At 36.3% G+C, this 20,962-nt stretch overlaps 1 protein-coding gene and 1 non-coding gene across 2 annotated transcripts; both read left to right on the top strand.

The window, feature by feature from the left end:
* Positions 1–413: 413 nt before the first annotated feature.
* On the top strand, positions 414–521 carry LOC130096913 (U6 spliceosomal RNA). Its single transcript, XR_008808239.1, has one exon. It is a non-coding gene; the product is annotated as a U6 spliceosomal RNA (small nuclear RNA).
* Positions 522–1,787: 1,266 nt separating this feature from the next.
* Positions 1,788–20,241, top strand: ern2 (endoplasmic reticulum to nucleus signaling 2). Its single transcript, XM_056263550.1, has 22 exons — positions 1,788–2,130; positions 3,944–4,061; positions 4,273–4,306; positions 5,186–5,258; positions 5,338–5,410; positions 6,033–6,155; positions 6,894–6,998; positions 7,111–7,378; positions 9,923–10,001; positions 10,078–10,231; positions 11,478–11,602; positions 12,234–12,362; positions 13,036–13,258; positions 13,639–13,729; positions 14,219–14,408; positions 14,797–14,896; positions 15,063–15,262; positions 15,403–15,550; positions 16,887–17,014; positions 17,087–17,210; positions 17,360–17,427; positions 18,458–20,241. The coding sequence occupies exons 1-22, from the start codon at positions 2,065–2,067 to the stop codon at positions 18,626–18,628; spliced, it is 2,790 nt and encodes a 929-aa protein (XP_056119525.1). The 5' UTR covers positions 1,788–2,064; the 3' UTR covers positions 18,629–20,241.
* Positions 20,242–20,962: the final 721 nt, after the last annotated feature.

The following is a 20,962-nucleotide window of genomic DNA, read 5'->3' as shown; positions in this document are numbered from 1 at the left end:
TAATATGAAATAATGTTAATTTCTAAATACTGTATGCACTAAACAATGACATACATTTACATGTTTAATCTAATTCCCTGACATTCCCCGCTTCTGATTGGCAGACACACCGACGGGGCGAGACATTACGTAAACAACGACAAACGAAAAGGCCAATCATTTCGCAAGAACGCGAGTATTTTGCATATGTCTCAGAATGCTTGTTACAACAGTAGTGAACCCTCTTAAAATGCACTTTTTTTATTATTTTTTGATGTGCTCAAGATTTCTCATAAACAGCTCTGTGATATAACCAATTTGTTGTTTAACTTACAGCACTTATCGTTGATTTTGTCCACACTTTTTGTCTACCGTCATGCACATTGATTGCCAGTATTAGAACTATAAATACAGGTTGTTATCGCTCCTCGTTCGTGTTGTCTAGGCAATACATATACTAAAATTGGAACGATACAGAGAAGATTAGCATGGTCTCACTGCGCAAGTATGACACGCAAAATCGTGAAGCGTATCCAATTTTTGTGTTTTATGCACTTAAATTTCTAAATGTTTTCAATTATTTAAAATATCTTTATCAACTGTCATAAAACGCATTTACGGCTAAAGGCATGAAAATAGTTGGGATTAACTAATCATTTGATCGTTTGATTGATTTAAGCCAAATAATGTAAACACATTATGAAATGAATTGTATGTTTTTCAAGTTTATTCATCATCTGACAAAAAATATATTTTACAGACTTTTTTTACATTAGTGCAATGACAAATTGAACCAGTTATTTTATTTTAGAAGCAAACGTGTATTCGCAATATCTAGCTCTTTTTTTACGAGTAATATATATGTAAATGTTTCAATTTGGTGGCCATAAAAATCTTACACAAGAGGGCAGCAGAGTTCATCGTATGTAAGGCAATTTGTCACATTTTATTAAAACACATTGAAGTGTTTTAAATGTTTTACAAGTTTTAATAACAAGATTTGTTGGTCATAATAATGGTTTTGTTTTTTATGTTACTTTTTCTTACATCCTTGTTTTATTGAATTGTTTTCTAAGTGTTTTACGGCTTAATGTTCACTTAAGGTATATCTAAAGAAATTTACTTACAAAATAAACCTATGCTAACAAAAAGTCACTGGAGTAAAGATTGTCACAGCTATTTTACCTTATCGCTGTCTATATGTTTTATTCAATTTATTTTTACAGGTCTACCATTATTATTCTTATGGTTTAAATGACTACGTTGAGAAAACGACTAAACAAAAAAAATGGTCATATGTTCCAGTATGTTATTTTTCTTAATACTACACGAGTTAAGAGGTTCATAAAACATTGTTAAAGTCCCTGTAAAGGCAATTCTAAAAAAAATTCTAAACACATTATGAAATGTTAGAAATGTACGCCAGAAATTTAATAACACATTTTTCTGTGGTGTGACAAACTCAGAACACATAGGCCTACTTAATTTTGACTTTACAGGGACTTTAAGTCCAATGGTGGCACTACAATTGCAGAAAATAAACCAATCAATCCTTTTCTATTCGCCCACTTAATAAGCAGAGAGAATATTCTTTGTTGAACTTCGAAAGGAAAAGAAAAAATAGACAAAACAGGCCTGTTGTCATCAATTGTCAGGGCCAAACTGTTATTGTTCCACGTGTTTTAAAATGACATCCAGTTTTCTCGAAACTCCGCCTTTCAACTCACAGCAGCGAGACGCCATTGGTCAAACGCCCTGTCAATCAAACAGACATGGCCCTGCCTTTTTTTTTTGCCTTCTAGTTTTCTACTGTATGCTGTTTGATTTGAGTGACATCACCAGTTCCGTCTCAACGCGGAAATGTGCAATATTTGTAATTTTATTATAGGATCGGTTGTCTGGCATGTCACAGACATATGCTGAACCGCAACAGCACTGTAAGTGATTGAGTATGTCGCTCTGAATTTTTTTCCGACACTATGTGATAATGGCGTTTTGGAGGAGTTTGGAGCCCGTTCGACCTTAGTGTATATTTACTGACACGAACCTCAAACACGCGCAACTTTAACCAGATTCAGGGAGAGAATGATGGACTGGAGACCGAAGCTGCTGCTACTTTTCTTGCTTAGCTTCGCAGGAATCGTGTCACAGGTAATAACGGGGAAATAAATCTCATGTTTACCACTTTATGTTGCTGGTCACCATAGGGAATGCACGGGGACAGTGATATGTGTTGATCTATTTTTGGATACGCAGAGGCGGGGTGCTGGGGTTCCTGGAATGATAATTAAAAAATAATAAACAAACAAATCAGTATCAGAAAGAGCTTATTGTTATTATAATAATACAATTATTGTAAGTTGTAGTGTTAATAATAGTAATAATAATAATGAAATGTGTGTCAGTCAGATTAATTAGGTAGAATCGGTTCAGTCGGACGGTTCGTTTGAACTGTTCACAAACCCCATTCACTCTTTATCACTCAAAAGCGTTCCTGCGCTGCCTTTTAATGTTCATTTTATAGTGATATTGTTTTTTTTATATAATTATGTTTTCGAATAGGTGCTGTGGGTTGCATCTAATACGTTTTTTGTACTAATATTTGCCATAACTAATTACATTTTTGCATGCATGGAATATTATTTCATTGAAAGTAAAATATTATCAATATTAGGCTACAATTATTTTTTCCTGACATTGTTGACTGTATTATATACCTACTTCAGTGTTTTATTCCTGATCAAAGTCATTCCGAACAGTCGAGTGATTTACAAACGATTTGTGAATCTTTTCGATCGGATCATTAAAAATAATCAGTTCAAAAGTAGGATTCATTTCGTGAATTGGACTTTGTCGGACATCCAAGCAACAAGAATTTGGAAACACACCATAGTAATTGAGTTTTTAAGTTAATTTCTCTTTGTGCTCTTACAATAGTGTCATATTGCTCGAGCCTGAGCACGAGACCTGCATGGCCGCGCGCTTAATGGGCTTGTACTGGAGAGCTCGCGCAATGTAATATGCATTGTTCCCAGAGCGGGTGCACGTGTGTTATAACAAGAGTTGCTATCCTGTGGTGGGGGAAGAGTGGTCAAGAGTGCTATGATCATTTCTTTTAATCACTTACTGGCCCATGTGTGGCTCATCATGTTTCTTTAGGCTTCAGTCTTAGTTTGACCTGAGTAAATATCACCGTTTTTTGTTTTTTTTGCCCTCAGGATGAATCATTCTAAATGTAAAATATTATATCTCCTCAAATACATAATCATTCTATGCATTAATAATAATAACGGCTTAATAATGGCCTCATAAAAGTATATGTATCTTATATTGGTGTATTTTGGAGGAGCAAGGCAGTTTTGCAATGTTTTTTGCAAATTCTACAGTCACCTTAATTGTAGGCCTTCATTACAGGGTGGACCCAGCTAACAAAAATTATGTTAAAAAATAAAGTTTTGCTATCTTTCCCATTAAGTTATGAAAACATATCTGCATGTTCTCTGAATGTTCAAAACACCCAGTTTTTTAGATGTTTTAAAATAGTTTTTCTTTGGTTATGCAAATCCACACTGCTGTATAATGTTAGGCAGTTTTTTGGTAAATATAGGAGTGGCATCAAACAACTATGAAGAAGGATATCCTGGTTAATGTCTGTTAACCGTGCTCTCTTACACAAACACACACAAACCTCTGAAGCTATGAGGATCCCTTATAGACACAAGGGTTTTTGTACTTAAATAACATTTATTCTTACTCTAACTCTTACAGACATGTGGACATTGTTAGATTTAAAGCTAAATGGTTTTTAAAAAGTCTTCACATGTAGCCAAACCTGTACACACACACACAGACACACACACACTCAAGAGAACACACATTATAAGTATTTTTAGGCTACATATCAGGTAGCATTTAGTTTCAAATAGTCTGATATCTACAGGTGTTTTACTGGTTTCTCTTTCAGTGTGAGGGAGGAAGTTCAGTCTCACTCCCTGAGTCTCTGCTCTTTGTTTCTACACTGGATGGAAGTCTGCATGCCATCAGTAAACAGACAGGAGACATCAAATGGACACTTAAGGAAGGTGTGTGTTTGTGTGTGTATCTGCATGTATGTGCATTATGACAAGTGATAACAGAAAGAATATGATCCTGCTGTTCTGTAGCATCAAGACATGTGTTCAAAGTAAACTGCTTTTCGTTGTTACAAACATGACATATTTGACATTTTTAAAAGAAGTGTATATGAATATCTGTCAAACAACTTCCATAACCATTTCACCTTCTCTCTCCTAGATCCCATCATACAGGTTCCTGCATATTTCCAAGAGTAAGTGTTTAACAGATTCAGAAACAAAGTTAACATACACTACCATTTAAAAGTTTGGAGTCTGTAAGTTTGTTCTTTAATATTTTTTAAAGAAGTTTCTTCTGCTCACCAAGGCTTCATTTATTTGATCCCAAATACAGTAAAAACAGTAATATTGTGAGATATTATTACAATTATTACAAACAACTGTTTTCTATTTTGATGTATTTTATGATGTAATTTATTCCTGTGATGACAAAGCTGGATTTTCAGCATCATTCATCAAGTCTTCAGTGTCACATGATCCTTCAGAGATTTTTCTAATATGCTGTTCAAGAAAACAGTTGTTAAGCTTAATATTTTTGTTGAAACTAATAAAAAACAAACAAATTCCAGGATTCTTGTATGATTAGAAAGTTCAAAAGAAGAGCATTTTGTTTAATATAGAAAACTTTTGTGACATTATAAATGTATTTGTTAATTTTTGATCACTTTAATGTGTCCATGCAGAATGAAAAAAGAAAAGACAAAAACATCTTACTGTCCCCAAATGTTTGAACGGTAGTATGTGTGCGTGTGTTTGTGTGTGTTAAAGTCCAGATCAAATCAAAACTGACCCTGATTACTTTCTTATTTCTTGTTCCTGGTCTTGTGATTGATTCATTGATCTACGTTATTAAGAACAATTTTTTGTCTTTATAGTCTTTCATCAAATTGTTATAACTTTATCTGAAACAACATTCCTTTACCAATGACATCGCTTAAGCCATGCAGGCTATTGGATAATGTTATCAATTGCCAAGTACCAATTTGTGCATTGTTTTAAAAAAGATATGTAATGCTTACTTTTCCCAATCCAACTTATATTCTGTATTTTAATTTAACTTTCAACTCTTGTAGGCCAGGCTTTTTACCGGATCCCAATGATGGCAGTCTGTATGTTCTAGGAGGCAAGCGTAAAGAGGGTCTGATGGTGAGTGTCACGGGCAGAGCTGTGAATGTTTGTCTGAGACAGTTACAGCTCATGTCATTTATATGAATCTCCTCTGCAGAAACTCCCATTCACTATTCCAGAACTGGTCCAGTCTTCTCCCTGCAGGAGCTCCGATGGAGTGCTCTACACGGGTAACGTCAAGCATGTTTGTGTGTTTGCAATGCTTTATGGTGAAATCAGTGTTTGATATCTGTAGTGGAAAATTCCTTTGCTCATATTCTCATATTTTATTTGATAAAAGAAAAAGTAATTTCAAGCATAATATGATTTTCCAAAAGTCATGAAAATTAATAAAAGCTTAAAAGTCACATACATACTTTTTGTTTTGCTTAGCAACTTAATAGGCTAGATTAGCTTTTTTGTAAGTGTTTGCATAGACTTGATAACATCAAAGGGATAGTTCACCCAAAAATGAAATTCTGCCATTAATTACTCACCATCATGTCGTTCCAAACCACTTAGACTTTCGTTCATCTTATTCACAATTAAAGCCTAAATTCAATCTGTTAATCATATAAAGCAATCGAGTCTCTTCAGAAAATTTGGAATAAACCGCTCAATTCATTTGTGTTCAACAGAAGAAAGAAACTCATACAGGTTTGGAACGACACGAGGGTGAGTAATTAATGACAGAATTTTCATTTTTGGGTGAACTATCCCTTTAAGGGGTGTGGGAACCCTGATAGCATGTTCATAAATTGTGAAACCTGTGGAAAGCTGCACTCTCATTTATTGTACTGTCTACATTCCCAGGTAAAAAAGAGGACACCTGGTTTGTGGTTGATCCTCAGACAGGTGAAAAACAGACAAGTCTGAGCACCTCCTCCTCAGACTCCATTTGCCCCTCTGCCCCTCTGCTGTACATTGGCCGCACAGGTCCGAACACACATACATGCACCTTGTCTTATAACTCAGCACACTCATGCCTGTCTATGTGTGTCCCTTTGCACATCAGATTCCTCTATATACACCCTAAGTCATTCTGACACTGCACATATATTTTTAAAGGTTAATTTATTTATTTATTTATATCCAATATATTTAACATGTATGGTAATATTGCAACCAGAACACCCTAGCAACTGCATTGCATCACCTGGCAACCACCAAGGATAAAAAATGTACGGCTGACATCTTCAAATTTTCACAGATTTAGTTGCAATGCATTCTAGTGGCAATTTAGCATTCGTGTTTTTGAAAGAAGTCTTTTATGCTCACCAAGGTCACATTTTGAAAATAAAAAATACAGTAAAAAAGTAAGTTACAGATTTAAAAAAAAAAAAAAAAATACTTTTATTCAGCAAGTATACATTTAATTGATTAAAAGTGATAGTGAAGGCAAATTAAGTTGGTGAGTGAAAACTTTGTAAATCTTTTCTTTGTTCTTTTGTCAGTTTAATAAAGGTTCAAGAAAATGAACAAATAGCAGATTCTTGATTTTATTGCATTTTAAAAGATGTCCCAACTTTTCTGGAAATGGGGTTGTATATGAAAATAGAAAACAACTATTATAAATTGTAATAATATTTCGCAATATTACTGTTTTTAGAGACTTCTTTCAAAAACATTACTGCCCCCAAATCATGTGACGCATGTACGCACGTATGTCTGCAGAATATATGATCACCATGTATGATACGAAGACTCAGGAGCTCCGCTGGAATGCCACCTACAACGACTACTCCGCCCCTCTCTATGATGACAAAAAATATGAATACAGTAGGTTCCTCACTATGCATGCACAGATTTTACAAGCCAATCTACTGAATTTGTGTGTTGGGGATGTTTTTGGATTTCATCATGGTTGCGTGTACATGTCTGTGTATCACAGAGATGTCACACTTTGCATCCAGTGGGGACGGTCTGGTGGTTACGGTGGATCGGGACTCTGGTGAGGTCTTGTGGATGCAGAAGTTTGATTCTCCAGTGGCAGGGTTCTACTTGTGGAGTCAGGACAGTCTGCGGCGAGCTCCTCACCTGACAGTGTCAACAGAAACCCTGCGTTACCTGACCTTCACTGCAGAAAACACACAGTCCCAGACCATGAAGTGGGCCTACCAGTTCACAAAGGAGAACCACAGCACTAAGACTCAGCTAGTGTAAGACAATCTTACGATAGTATTTTTGAAACCCATTTATTTAAAGAGATAGGTCACTCAAAAATACAATTCTGTCATCATTTACTCACCATTTCGTGCCAAACCTGTATGACTTTCTTTCTTCCATGTAACTGATCAAGGCAATAGAGTGGTGCAGGAATGACGTCAGAAACCGGAAGACTAATTAGCCGCTGGTTCCTTCGAGATTTTCCTATGGGGTTTTATAATGGGGGGTTTCGATTTCTGTGTAAAATAAAGCCTGCCTCTCACCCAGTGAGTCTAATGCATAATTCCACACACTCTCTTAAAGGGACAGTTCAATTAAAAATTAAAAATAAACATAACTTGACTATACTTTGATATGTTAATTACAATTACACACATCCATAGTGACAACGCAATTTTTGAAACAGTAATGTTCATTTTTTTTTTAAAGTTTTTAATAAGTTACTAGATAAGACATCTTGGTGTGTGAGTGTGTGCAGTGTACGTTGTACAACAAATCAAACTATCGTCATGAATTGAAAAAAACGCATTATAAAATCCCACAGGAAAATCTCCAAAGAACCAGCGGCGAATTAGACTTCCGGGTTCTGATGTCATAATTATAAAATCAAGTTATTACCAAGCAGCAACCCTCTCTTTCGAATCCGACACGGAAGTGACTTAAACTGCAATTTATCGACTGGCCACTAGAGACAGGCTCCAAAAGAGAGTCAATCCCATATGTTCCATAACAGAACAAAATATGTTTACAGCCTGGTACAAAAAGTAGTTTTGGTCTATATAGCTAATTTAAGGGGATTTTTTTATAACTCATCCGTTTAAATTATATTAAGCCTTAAAGTTCAGCAAAATTAAGGGCGTGGCCACCATACCTGTCAACACTCCCGTTTTTCCCGGGTTTCTCCCGTTTTTTAGCCCTATCTCCCGGACCCCTCCCGGTTTGTTATTTTTCCCGGGAAACTCCCGTAATTTGCATGGCCCAAACTCCTTTATGAATAATCGGACCAATATGTTTGTCTAATGTTGACCAGTTGCCAGATTGTATTAAATGCATTATATTCACACAATCCACAGACCATTTACAATTTCAACCCGTTTGTCACCTCAACCTGGCAACCTATAACCCAGTTGCGCAGTCACGGAAAGTTTAACCCGAAAGCGAGTCGATAGACATGATGGCAGGTGAAGCTGGTGTCCCCGCAATGAAACTGAAGTACAGTTTGTAACGCGTTGCTTCAGGAAGATTAGGGATAGCTCACAACTGAAGTTATTGCATGCAGAGGCCAGACAGACACACGGAGGCGATTGGCATCTCACAACTCGCACTTTATTCCCAAATCGAACTCGTGTAGCCTAACTGTCTGTCACACGTTCTACCGTCCACATCGTTACTTAATAAACAAAATAAGATAAAAATTTGCATCAAACAGAAATTACCCGCATACATGGGGTGTTCGCATAGACAGTAAAAGGGGTGTTCGAGGGGTGCTCTTAAAGGGGCCACACCTTATTTCCAGTCGTTACAAGTTCTACATTTACCCCAACCCCCAACACCACCCGGAGAAATCTCCCGGATTTTGAAAACCAAATGTTGACAGGTATGGTGGCCACTTGAGTGACAGGTGGATTGCCGCTGCTGTCACTACTTGCCGTTTGTCTGCTGTCTGTTAGCCGTCTCGTCACCACAGCTAATCCCGCCTCTTTGCCGATTTTCGGTTATCCGGGAGTGAAGCTCAGTGACGCACTGTCAAGATGGCCACGGCTGGCTCCGCCCATTTTGGGCTTCAAAAATGCTCTTCAGAAACCTACGGGTGACGTCACGGACACTACGTCCATATGTTTTTACAGTCTATGGTTATTACCTTTGGTTACTTTAAAGGGGAGAGGCCTGGTTGAGTTGCGTTAGTAATGTTGAAACCCTTGGTGATGGTGACATTTCTGAAACACGCACAAAGCAGCAGACCAATCACAAAGCACTGGTCCAGCTGACCAATCAGAGCACATTGTGCTTTTCGGAAGGAGGGACTCCATAGAGACATGAACTAAACAGAGCGTTACTGACAGACTGGGGCCCTGTCCCAAATGGAACCCTAAGCCCTCGCCGTCTTCCCCTCAGTCCGCACTTTCGTGACGTAATGCCGCTTTGACTGTCGGGTAGAAGTCTGCTGCTGAGCAATCTTTCAGGCTCAGCAAAAGTGTGCATCGAGGGCGCATATCAGCTGCAAATGGGTGCTTACCAGCACCCGTCTGAAAAATAAAATGACAAATGGGACACTCTAGTCTACGGTCTTTTGGACTTAACAGAAACACGCACACGACGGCCATTTGAAGTCCACAAAACTGCAAAAGCACATAAAATGCATCATTTGGGACAGGGCCTGGGAAGAGAGGTGATACAACAGTGTAAAATTGTGAAAGATAAAGTGTTTTTGGAACATTCAAGCATGAAGTCCCAAAAAACAAAATCAATACTTTGAAAAAGGGATTAATAGGTCCCCTTTAATCTAATTATGTCTTTTTGTGTGCATATTTTGATAGTCCCACACTCTATGTTGGCAAGACGGACTCTCATCTGTATGCTTCTGCCTCCCTTGTACATAAAGGTGTTGCAATAGTGGTAAGTTCAGCTATACATTTTTCAAAACCAATAGTAAATCTTCCTTCTGATTAACCTTATTCTTTTCCCATGGAAGCCAAAAGGTCTCACTCTTGCACGCATTGAGGGGCCCATCACAGCTGGCGTCACAATGGGTAATGGGCGGCCCGAGTGTGAGATCACGCCTAGCACTGATGTGAAATATCCACCAGGAAGCAGCACCTCTCTGCAGAATCAGTGGCTGCTGATAGGTACGGCCAACCAATACATTTGAACACACAACATATTTATCTTTATATATGCACAGACTCTCTAAATTGCACTCTAAATTTAGCTCATTTACATACTTAAAAGTGTGTACTTCAAGATACATGCATGTCCCATGCTGCAACACCCTCCGGTTAAGCTCTAGTTCAGCAGTTTCAGGACTGAGGTTCATTTTCTTACCTCTGACCCTACCTAAACCAGTTTTAAAACCATTGGGCTGTGCTGATTAAAATGTGAAGAGATACACAACAAAGATAATCCTCCCTTAAACTGTATTATATTATATTATATTATATTGTATTTTTAGATTTAATTAAAACAATTAATATATTAAATATAGTTAAATGAAAAACATTATAGCCTATTATATTATATTACATAAATAGATTTAATGTTTAAAAATGTACAAACAAAAACAAAATAAAACTAAATACTTAAAGAAAGAGCATTTACAAATTACATTTCTTAATGTTCATTCAATGAATATCAGTATATTGTATTACATTTATGTGTGCGCGTCTGTCTGTGTGTGTGTGTGTGTGTGTGTGTGTGTGTGTGTGTGTGTGTGTGTGTGTGTCCCCACAAAGATGGCAATAAATGTTCGTTGACCTTCTTTTGGTCCCCATGAAGAAAACAGCTTATATATATATATATATATATATATATATATATATATATATAACTTTATTGAATAGGATAAACCTCTTGAGATGAACCATCTCGTTTTCGAGGGGGTCCTAATTTACAATACAAAACAGAACAAGGGACAAATCAAACACATTACAATAGAATAATAAGACAAACAATACCACAATCAACAAACTACAACAAAAACAAGAATTTTTTTTTTTTTTAAAGATACGTTTTTAGGTGAATACAACCACTTGATACCCACACAGAGGCTGTGAACAAATACTTGCCAGCAAAAACATAACATAGAATAAAGAATATAGTGACTTTTAAATTATATACAGGTATAGCATCATCTGAAACATGAACAATTTAGCTCAAAAGCTTATAAATCTTAGTAAAATATGTTTTTTGAAATATGAAAATGCAGAAAGTTTTCTGTGATGGGAAGGGTTAGGGGATTGAATATACAGTTTGTACAGTATACAATTCATTATGTCTATGTAATGTCCCCATAAAACACGAAAACCCATTGTGTGTTTATGTATGTGTGTGTGTGTGTGTGTGTGTGTGTGTGTGTGTGTGTGTGTGTATGAGTAGGTCACCATGAAGTCCCTCCTGTGGCTCACACCACCATGTTGAGAGATTTCCCAGAAAACCTGCAGCGCTCTGGTGATGTCATCCCACCTCGAGGTTCTGGTTCTTACCGTTCTGCCTCTCACCCAGTGAGTCCAATGCATAATTCCACACACTTAAGCAAAAAATTAAGAAACATTCATTCACCGTCATGTTGTTTGAAAAATTAACAATTATGTTAGTATGTGTATTATTTATTTTGTGATAAACGCATACAATGATATTTTGCATAATGTTCACAGTGTTGTTTTCTAGAAAATGTTCAAAAAGGAGAAATTAAAAGTACCATTAAAGTAATCTATAAATAAAAGTACCGTAAAGTAATCTATGCAACTACATTCCAAGTCTTCTGAAGCCATATGATAGTTTTGGTCAAAAATTTATTTTTAAGGTAATATAATATTAGTTATTATTAACAGAAAATATTACATAGTTCTGATACCTTTATATTGTGATTGATTGTATATAATGGCTATTTCCTTGTAGCAAACTATGAGTACTAACTAAGAATAATGCTTGATTTACCTAAAGGGGGGATTAACATGAATGTTGATTTGTGAGCTGTACATTCTTAAATGAAATTGTGAAATAAATTGAGATTCAGATGACAGTGTCTATAGCATCTTAATAAGTGGTTGTAGGCCGTTGAAAATCTCATGCATGATGAAATGGCAAGCATTTCGAACAGCCAACCACAAACTTGTCATCTTTTGTTTACAGTTGCCACCAGTAACAAAGCACAGCTCTTCCCCCGTTTTGCCAGACTCCTTGACCTCTGACCCCATGACCGTGCTGGTGGTGACACTGCTGCTGGGAGCATGGGTTGCCTTCCTGCTAACACACAGTAGGGTGAGTTATAGATTTAGAGAGGGTATTTGGAATTAATTGGCATCAGTATCAGTGTTCCTCTAAAGTAACCCTCTGATGTTAATGAATATACACTACCGTTCAAAAGTTTGGGGTCGGTACGATTTTAAATACTTTTAAAAGAATTCTCTTCTGCTAACCATGGCTGCGCTTATTTGATTAAAAATACAACAAAAATCAGTTATAGTATTAAATATTATTCCAGTGTAAATCAGCTGTTTTCTGTGTGAATATATAGTAAAGTGTAATTTATTCCTGTGATCAAAGCTGAATTTTCAGCATCACCAGTGTCAGTGTCTTCAGTGTCAAATGATCCTTCACAAATCAGTATAATATGAGGATTCGATGCTCAAGAAACATTTATTATTATTATCAATGTTGAAACAGTTGTTGGTCTGTCAGTTGTACAGTTTTTTTGGGTTTTTTTAGGATTCTTTGATGAATAGGAAGTTCAAAAGACTTTTGTAACATTATAAATGTCTTTACTGTCACTTTCGATCAAATTAATTATTCCTTGATAAATAAAAGTATTGATTTCTTTCCTCCAAAAAATAAAAATAAAATTCTCACTGACCCCAAACTTTTGAACGGTAGTGTACATATGTTATATAAGAAATTACACTTAAAAACTGATTATTGTTCTTTTTTCAATCAGCATGTCAAAATATCCCTGAGGTCTGAAGAGTCAGTGGACTCCAACCCTTTGCCCGGGCTGACCAATCAGAGTGCTCCCTCAGGGTCCAACACTTCCCCCTCATCATCATCATCCTACAACAACAACAGCAATTCAGGGAAGACTAGCTCTGTTGCATCCAATCAAACACAGCCATTCTCAAGCAAAGACTCCGCCCCAATAACGACATCCGGCCAATCACAGAGTATGGGATCTATTCTACTGAGCCTCATTAATGAAACAAAAAAAAACAATTTTTTGTGTAAATACAATTAAATCCAAGCTGTATACCTATCCTTAATTAAATGTATGCTTTATATGACTAATTATAAGAATGTTTTTTAAAGAAGGATTTTACAAATGTACAAAAATTTGTTCTGCTTGTATTTCATGAGTGAGGCCCATTGATTTTCCTATTTATCTAAATAAGCAGTTTTATTTCATTCACAAACCTATATGTTATTCACTATAATGCTAATTTTAGTTAATGACGTTTTTTTAAGTGAGTAACTAATGTCAGATGTATTATTTCTTAGCTCTTTCCACATCGCATAGAATTGTTATTTGTGTGTTCATATTCTTCAGATGAACAACATGACGTTGTGGAAGTTGGTAAAATCTCCTTCAGTCCTGCTGAGGTGTTGGGCCATGGGACGGCGGGAACCTTTGTGTTCCGGTGGGTTTTCATGGATTGTGATACTAGTGTACTTATTCTGTGTTGTGAAGTTAAAGTGTAATTTTGACAAATTTCAACCCGCTTTGTATTGTTACAAGGTCGGTAGTATGTGTAAATGAACAATGTTTAGTCGTTCTCCGTGTTACCTGGAACGAGAAATCCATGTTTCTTTGTTAGCAAAAGTCATCCGGATGAAGCAAAATGCGTAGGGACTTTTGACAGCTTTTGACACCATTATATCTAAAAGTTTGTTTAGAAGTATTTCCTACTAAAACAAAGCAGACAGTATTTGATAGCGTATCCATAGCAGACTAGTTTCAGACAAAATTCACCTTTCTATTGCATAGTCAGCCAAGTTTTATTGAAAGCCATTTTTGGCAGTGGTGAAATCCCCATTTAAGTTTTTGTAATCTGAGCATTTTGGTTTTGTTCACTGGTTTGGTTGGTTGGTAGTTCTTTACCATAAATTCACTGGTGTTGTGCACACAGGGGTCAGTTTGACGGTCGGCGTGTGGCGGTAAAGCGTATCCTTCCGGAGTGTGTAGAGTTTGCGGAGCGAGAGGTTCAGCTCCTCCGTGAATCAGACGAGCATCCCAACGTCATCCGTTACTTCTGCACAGAGCGGGACAGACAGTTCACTTACATCGCCATAGAGCTGTGTGCCGCCACACTCCAGCAGGTGTGTTTTAATGAGTGTTTGTGTGTGTGTGCATAGAATGACGGTTTTAATGCATGGTTTCAAGGGATGCTAATGTTTTTGCCTTCCGCTTTTCTTGGGTTGAAATGACTGCCATGTGAAATGACTTTCCTTAAAGGGACTTATATTCAAGATACGTTCTCTGGCAAATATACAAAATGCTTCATTTTAAAAGATGGTTTAAGGATTTAGATATTTCTTCAAAAAAACATGAAAAAATAGTGATATACTGTATTCTCTATTTTTTAACTGTATAATACATTTTCAGTATTCAATTTTGTCTGTAATCAACTGTATTTTCAGCTGTATAATCACAACTCATCTGTTTCCATGCACTCTGATTTGGGGTTTTTCTGTTTTTTGTATGTAGTATGTGGAGGACCCAAGCTGTCCTTACTCAGGCCTGAACCCAGTGTCTCTGCTGGACCAGACAATGTGTGGCCTCACTCACCTTCACTCCCTCAACATCGGTGAGTAACTGTTGTCATAGCAACTTCCTTCCGGTAACATAAAAATGCGTTATAGTTGCACATGCTAGTATTGCATTGCACTGATGTTTATTAAATGAGTAACTGGATAGTGAGGGCATATGCAACCCTCTGACATTTTTTAATTACGTGACCCTCTCGTACTCAGTTCACAGGGATTTAAAGCCACGGAATATTTTGCTCTCTCTCCCGGGGGCATTGGGTCGAGTCCGGGCTGTGATCTCAGATTTCGGCTTGTGTAAGAAGCTTCCAGATGGTCGCCATAGTTTCAGCCTACGCTCTGGAATACCAGGAACCGAAGGCTGGATTGCCCCTGAATTACTCATTAATGCACCAAAAGGGAACCCTGTACGACAAACACTCACGTCACACGTTGAATTTAAAAAACAGATTCTGTGGTGTACTAAATTTTAAAAACGAAATAAGATTCTAAATTAGATATATTCATATATGTCATTGCATTGTTTCCTCTATTTTTATCTCTTTAGACGAGTGCAGTGGACATATTTTCTGCCGGATGTGTGTTTTATTATGTGACGTCCAAAGGACAGCATCCGTTTGGTGATACTTTGCGGCGTCAAGCTAACATCCTCTCTGGAGTCTATAACCTCGACAACTTTATGGAGGATATTCATGGTTTGTGTGCATGCTTTAATGTGCTTGTATGTGTGCATGTGTACTCTCCGTTTCAGAAGTGTCCGGCTTTGTTTAGAAACTCTTATCACTGCCATAAATGTCACACAAAAAATGTCCCATCAGTAGAAATGATTAGTTTGTATTGCATTGCCATCAACTAATAACTGTGTTGTTTGGCTGATTAACAAGTGTCTTTTAAAGGGGACCTATTATGTCCTTTTATTGAAGTCTTGATTTTCTTTTTGGTGTCTAATAGAATAGGCTTTCACTACTAATACAACAATATTCTTATACTATACTGTATTCTCTATTTAACTGAATAATCACATTTTCAGTATTCAAAATTTTCAGTATTCAGGGGTCACATAATTACAAATGATTACATAATTACAAAAGAAAAATGTAAGATTTTTCACAAAACACCTTATTTCCACATATTTTACAGTCTCTTCTCAGTCAGTAACGCTCTGTTTAGTTCCTTTCTCTATGAAGCTCCTCCTTCCAAAAAGCACAGTGTGCTCTGATTGGGCAGCTGTGCCAGTGTGTTGTGATTGGTCCATCTCTACGAGCAAGTTTTGTAAATATCATGCCCTTGGCCTTTTATCGTAACTGCGAGTTTCATCACAAAACTAATGCAACTCAACCAGGCCTGGCTCCATTATTGTGTATAACTTGGGCGGAAATTATTGGGCGGACGTGTACGTTCCCAGAATAACATTTAAGACTACAATCGATGCATTTCAGGGAGTTCAGAAACTGATATAGAGATTAAATGCCTTTGAACTGGACGTTGTGCTTTGTAACTTTTCAGACCTTTTTTAATGCTCAAACAGCAACATTATACACGTAAGAAAGTTAAAGATTTAAAAAAGCTTCATAGGACCCCTTCAATAATTCAATTGTAAAATCAGCCTTGTCAATGGATAATAAAAATGTTGTGTTTTAAAATATTATTGATTAATTTTAGGAATTTATTAGGTAAAATAAATGTTTCATTTATTTGTATGCATTGAAAAATACCGTCATCTTTTACTCACCCTTATGTGGTTCCAAACCTGTATGAGTTTCTTTCTTCTGTTGAACTAAAAAGAAGATATTTTGAAGAATGTTGTAACCAGACAGTTGACGGTAGCCATTGACTTTCATAGTAGGAATAAAAATGCTACTGTCAACTGTCTGGTTACAACATTCTTCAAAATATCTTCTTTTGTGTTTAACAGAAGAAGCAAACTCGTACAGGTTTGGAACAACATAAGGGTGAGTAAATGATGACAGAATTTTCATTGTTGGGTGAACTATCCCTTTAATGGTTTTCTGTCTGTTTTGGTGTCTGTAGAGGACGTGATTGGCAGAGATCTGATTGAGCGGATGATCAGTGCAGAACCAGAGACGCGTCCTTCAGCAGCGTCCATCCTCAAACATCCCTTCTTCTGGAGTCCGGAGAAACAACTGCAGTTCTTTCAGGTGTGTGTTTGTGTGTTCAGTGAAGCATGTTGAAGGGTATAGCGAGAAAGTAAATTCATTCTTTGGCTATAGGATGTCAGTGACAGAATAGAGAAGGAGCCGGCAGACAGCCCTATAGTGGCCTGTCTGGAGAACTCCGGCAGATCTGTCGTGAGAACCAACTGGAGGATGCACATATCGGCACCGCTGCAGGCTGGTAAGCACTGCTATTTTCATTGTTTTTTTTTGAAATATTGAATAAAATGTTGAATTTTTTGATGTATATGAAATGAACAATGTTTTATTCCATGTTCATTCATATCCATAAATTTGCATGTCTAATATAAACCTTTTTCCGTCTGGTAGATCTTAGAAAATTTCGTACATATAAAGGAAACTCTGTGAGAGATCTTCTTAGAGCAATGAGAAATAAAGTAAGTGTTTAGAACTATAATGTGTTTCTACTACATACAACAGTCGGTAACCACAAAAAAACTATTCACATTGATTTAATATAATACAATATAATATAATATAATAATATTATATATACCATTCAAAAATTTGTGGTTGGTAAGAATTTTCAAATGTTTTTGAAAGAAGTCTTTTATGCTCACCAAGGCTGCATTTATTTAATCAAAAATAGAGTAAAAACAGTATGTGATAAGGACCCAAGAGGTCACAAGGAGAATCACTCCATGATGGAAAAAACAGAAATGTAGTCAATGGTTATTAAAACGGGTGTGCAAAATGTGCAAATAAATAGTGTTAAAGGGATAGTTCACCCAAAAATAGAAATTCTGTCATCATTTACTCACCCTCAAGTCTAAACCTGTATGAATTTCTGTGTTCTGTTGAACTTAAAAGAAGATATTCTGAAGAATGTCGGTCCCCATTGACTGCCATAGTATATATTTTTTCCTACTATGGAAGTCAATGGGGTCCATCAACTGTTTGGTTACCCACATTCTTCAAAATATCTTCTTTCATATTCAACAGAAGAAAGAAACTCATACAGGTTTAAAACAACTTGAGGGTGAGTAAATGATGACAGATTAAAAAAAAAAAAAAAAATTGGTGAACTATCCCTTTAAGAGCGTAATTTAAAACAAAGGTTATTAATACAAACAATTTAAAAGCTAGCACTGTACAGGTACTAAAACAGCACCAGCTCCCCTCTACAACAATAGAGGCTGGAGTTTTTCTGCGCTCAAGCATCGCTAACAATAACCTACTGTTTCTCATGCTCAAAACAATCCATCCACTAGTGTTCCATTCCACTAGTGACGGCTGTGTTAAATACACACGCGCTCTTACAAATATGAGCATACCATTTTCAATAAAATAAGCTCTAGCCTCATGCAACCTCTTTGCTGAATAAAAGTAATTCTTTAAAAAAATAAAAATCGTTATGACCCCAAATCATATCATTTATCCTAACCTCTCTTCTAATGTTTTCAACAGAAACATCATTATCATGAACTCCCATCAGAGGTTCAGATAGCTCTCGGTGAAGTCCCTGATGGCTTTGTGACATATTTTACCTCCCGTTTCCCCCGGTTACTGCTTCACACGCATTCAGCGCTCAGCATCTGTGCCCCCGAGAGACTGTTTCACCCGTACTACCACCACTAAACATCCACAGAGACATACTTGTTTGTTCCTACACTGGACTGGAGAGGAAAAGTAGGGTGCTCGAGGAAATGGACACCTTGAGGACTAAAGACTAGCAATGTATGATTATGGACGTCAGAACTGTGAGCATATTTCGTTGTAGGGCACTACAGACAATTTTCTCATAAACATCCCAATGGGCTTGCTGATTTTTATGCCTATGCTTTTATAGAGACAGGTTTTATAGGTCAGATAAAAAACAAGTGAGTTACTGAGTGTATTAATGGGCTTTTACAAAGCTGCCATTTTTCGCCACTGGCTTTGCTGCTGGAACCAAATAGTAAAGAAATAAAAAGGCCTTATTTTCTGATGAGTTGACATCAGCCTATAGATTGGCATATGTTCCACCATTTTTGTTTTATTTTAGTTCTGGCTTTTTTAACACACAAGATTACGGAATCTCCATCTAACTACTTGTATTCTTAATAGGTAGAATTCTACATGGTAAACATATTTTTATATTAAGGACATGGTTTCTTAAAGGGATAACTCACTGCAAAATTAAAATTCTGTCATCATATATTCACCCTCATGTCGTTTTAAAGTCATATGACTGACTTTCTTCCATAAAACACAAAAGGAGAAAGTTTTGAAGACTGCCATTTTTCATTCAGTTACAATGAATGGATGATTTCAAGTTTTATAAAGGGTGAAAAGTACTTTAAAAATATGTTATATATGTGGTCCATCTTGTGCAGTATATTCCAAGTGTTCTGAAGCCAAAACAGACAGAGTCATTAATAAATGAACATAAACATTTTCATTTTTGGGTGAACTATAGCTTTAGCCAGGTTACATGCTAAAAGAATGATAAAAGCCAGCACAACATCCATTGATATTTGCAGATATATGAAGATCTTTGATCATTTGTGTACTAAAAACAAGAAATATTCTTTGCTATATTGTACACCAAGTGTACTGTTCATGTATTTGTGTGATTCAGATAAATTGCAACTGTTTTTTCCCTTTGTGATTTTAATTGCAGCTTCATGCTACATTTACGGATCTTTTACAGTCTACCACACATTGCAGTTTCATCCTCATCTCTCTGTGTTACAGCTTTGAAACACAAATTTGTAGTATTAAAGTATTTTTACTACCTGCTGTACACTAGTTTAAAAAAACATTTATTTTTATAAATTAAGCGTTGAGAATATTTGCCACTGGAACTATTCGCCAAATGTGGAAATAGTCGTGCCTTTGTTTTTCTACCAAATATTGTGGAAATGTATACAATGTTTTACAAAAAAAATCTGTATTTTCATTGCACAAAATACTGATTGAATCAGGTGGTATTCAAACACTGGGATAATTACAAGCTACTCAAAAAATATCATTAAATTACCATGTTGCACGTACATGCTAGTAACATGGTACTTTTATGTGCCATTTTACTATAGCAACTACAACAGACTATTGGCTAACTTGATGTAAAATGTTTCAATGTTTCAATTAAACATGTTTTACACTAACTTGGTGCCCTGCAAAACACTTTGGGCTCTGGTTATACTTTTATACTCTGGTTTTTTGTTTGGTGCACACACAAAAAATTAAATAAACTGTATTTTTAAGCATTTTGTTAGTATTTAAGTTTTCCCTGCAATTTTATTTCATCCATGATAAATCAGCCAGCTCCTAACAGAACAAGTATATCCCATCTAGTAAATAATATTATGTTGTGGTATATGCTTTTATTTTGCAAATCTACGAAAGATAGTGTTTAAATAATTTGTCAGCTTTGTGTTGGCCAGTGTTACTCAAGCTAAAAGGGATAGTTCAACCAAAAAATAAAAATTCTGTCATCATTTATTCACCCTCATGTTGTTCCAAACCTGGACGAGTTTGTTTCTTCTGTTGAACGCAAAAGAAGATATTTTGAAGAATGTTGTTACCAGACAGTATTTTTTTTCCTACTATGAAAGTCAATGGCTACCATCAACTGTCTGGTTACAAAACATTCTTCAAAATATCTTCTTTTGCGTTTAACAGAAGAAACAAACTCGTCCAGGTTTGGAACAACATGAGGGTGAATAAATGATGACAGAATTTTTATTCTTGGGTGAACTATCCCTTTAAAAGCAAGAGAAGACAGTAAATGTTCGTGCACTCAGTGACAATGTGAATAATTGCTACTAAGAGGACACAATTAAATCAAGTCTTTTGTTTAGGGTCAAGATTTCTAATGACTTTGAAAAAGCCTCTTATGCTCACCAAGGCTGTATTTTTTCGATCAAAAATACCAAATTATGAAATATTAGAATTTGATTAATAGAAAGTTCAAAAGAACCGCATTAA

The sequence above is a fragment of the Rhinichthys klamathensis genome, unplaced genomic scaffold (genome assembly GCF_029890125.1).
Source record: "Rhinichthys klamathensis goyatoka isolate OS25496 unplaced genomic scaffold, OSU_Roscu_1.1 h1tg000208l_1, whole genome shotgun sequence".
Taxonomy (NCBI): Eukaryota; Metazoa; Chordata; class Actinopteri; order Cypriniformes; family Leuciscidae; genus Rhinichthys; species Rhinichthys klamathensis.
This window is presented reverse-complemented; position numbering and strand designations above follow the sequence as displayed.

Excerpts from the sequence above, each read along its gene's own strand:
- ern2 (XM_056263550.1), top strand. The coding sequence starts at position 2,065 with ATGATGGACTGGAGACCGAAGCTGCTGCTACTTTTCTTGCTTAGCTTC. Across the intron at positions 15,263-15,402 it reads ATGCACCAAAAGGGAACCCT|ACGAGTGCAGTGGACATATT; the intron begins GTACGACAAACA and ends TTATCTCTTTAG. Across the intron at positions 15,551-16,886 it reads CTTTATGGAGGATATTCATG|AGGACGTGATTGGCAGAGAT; the intron begins GTTTGTGTGCAT and ends TGGTGTCTGTAG.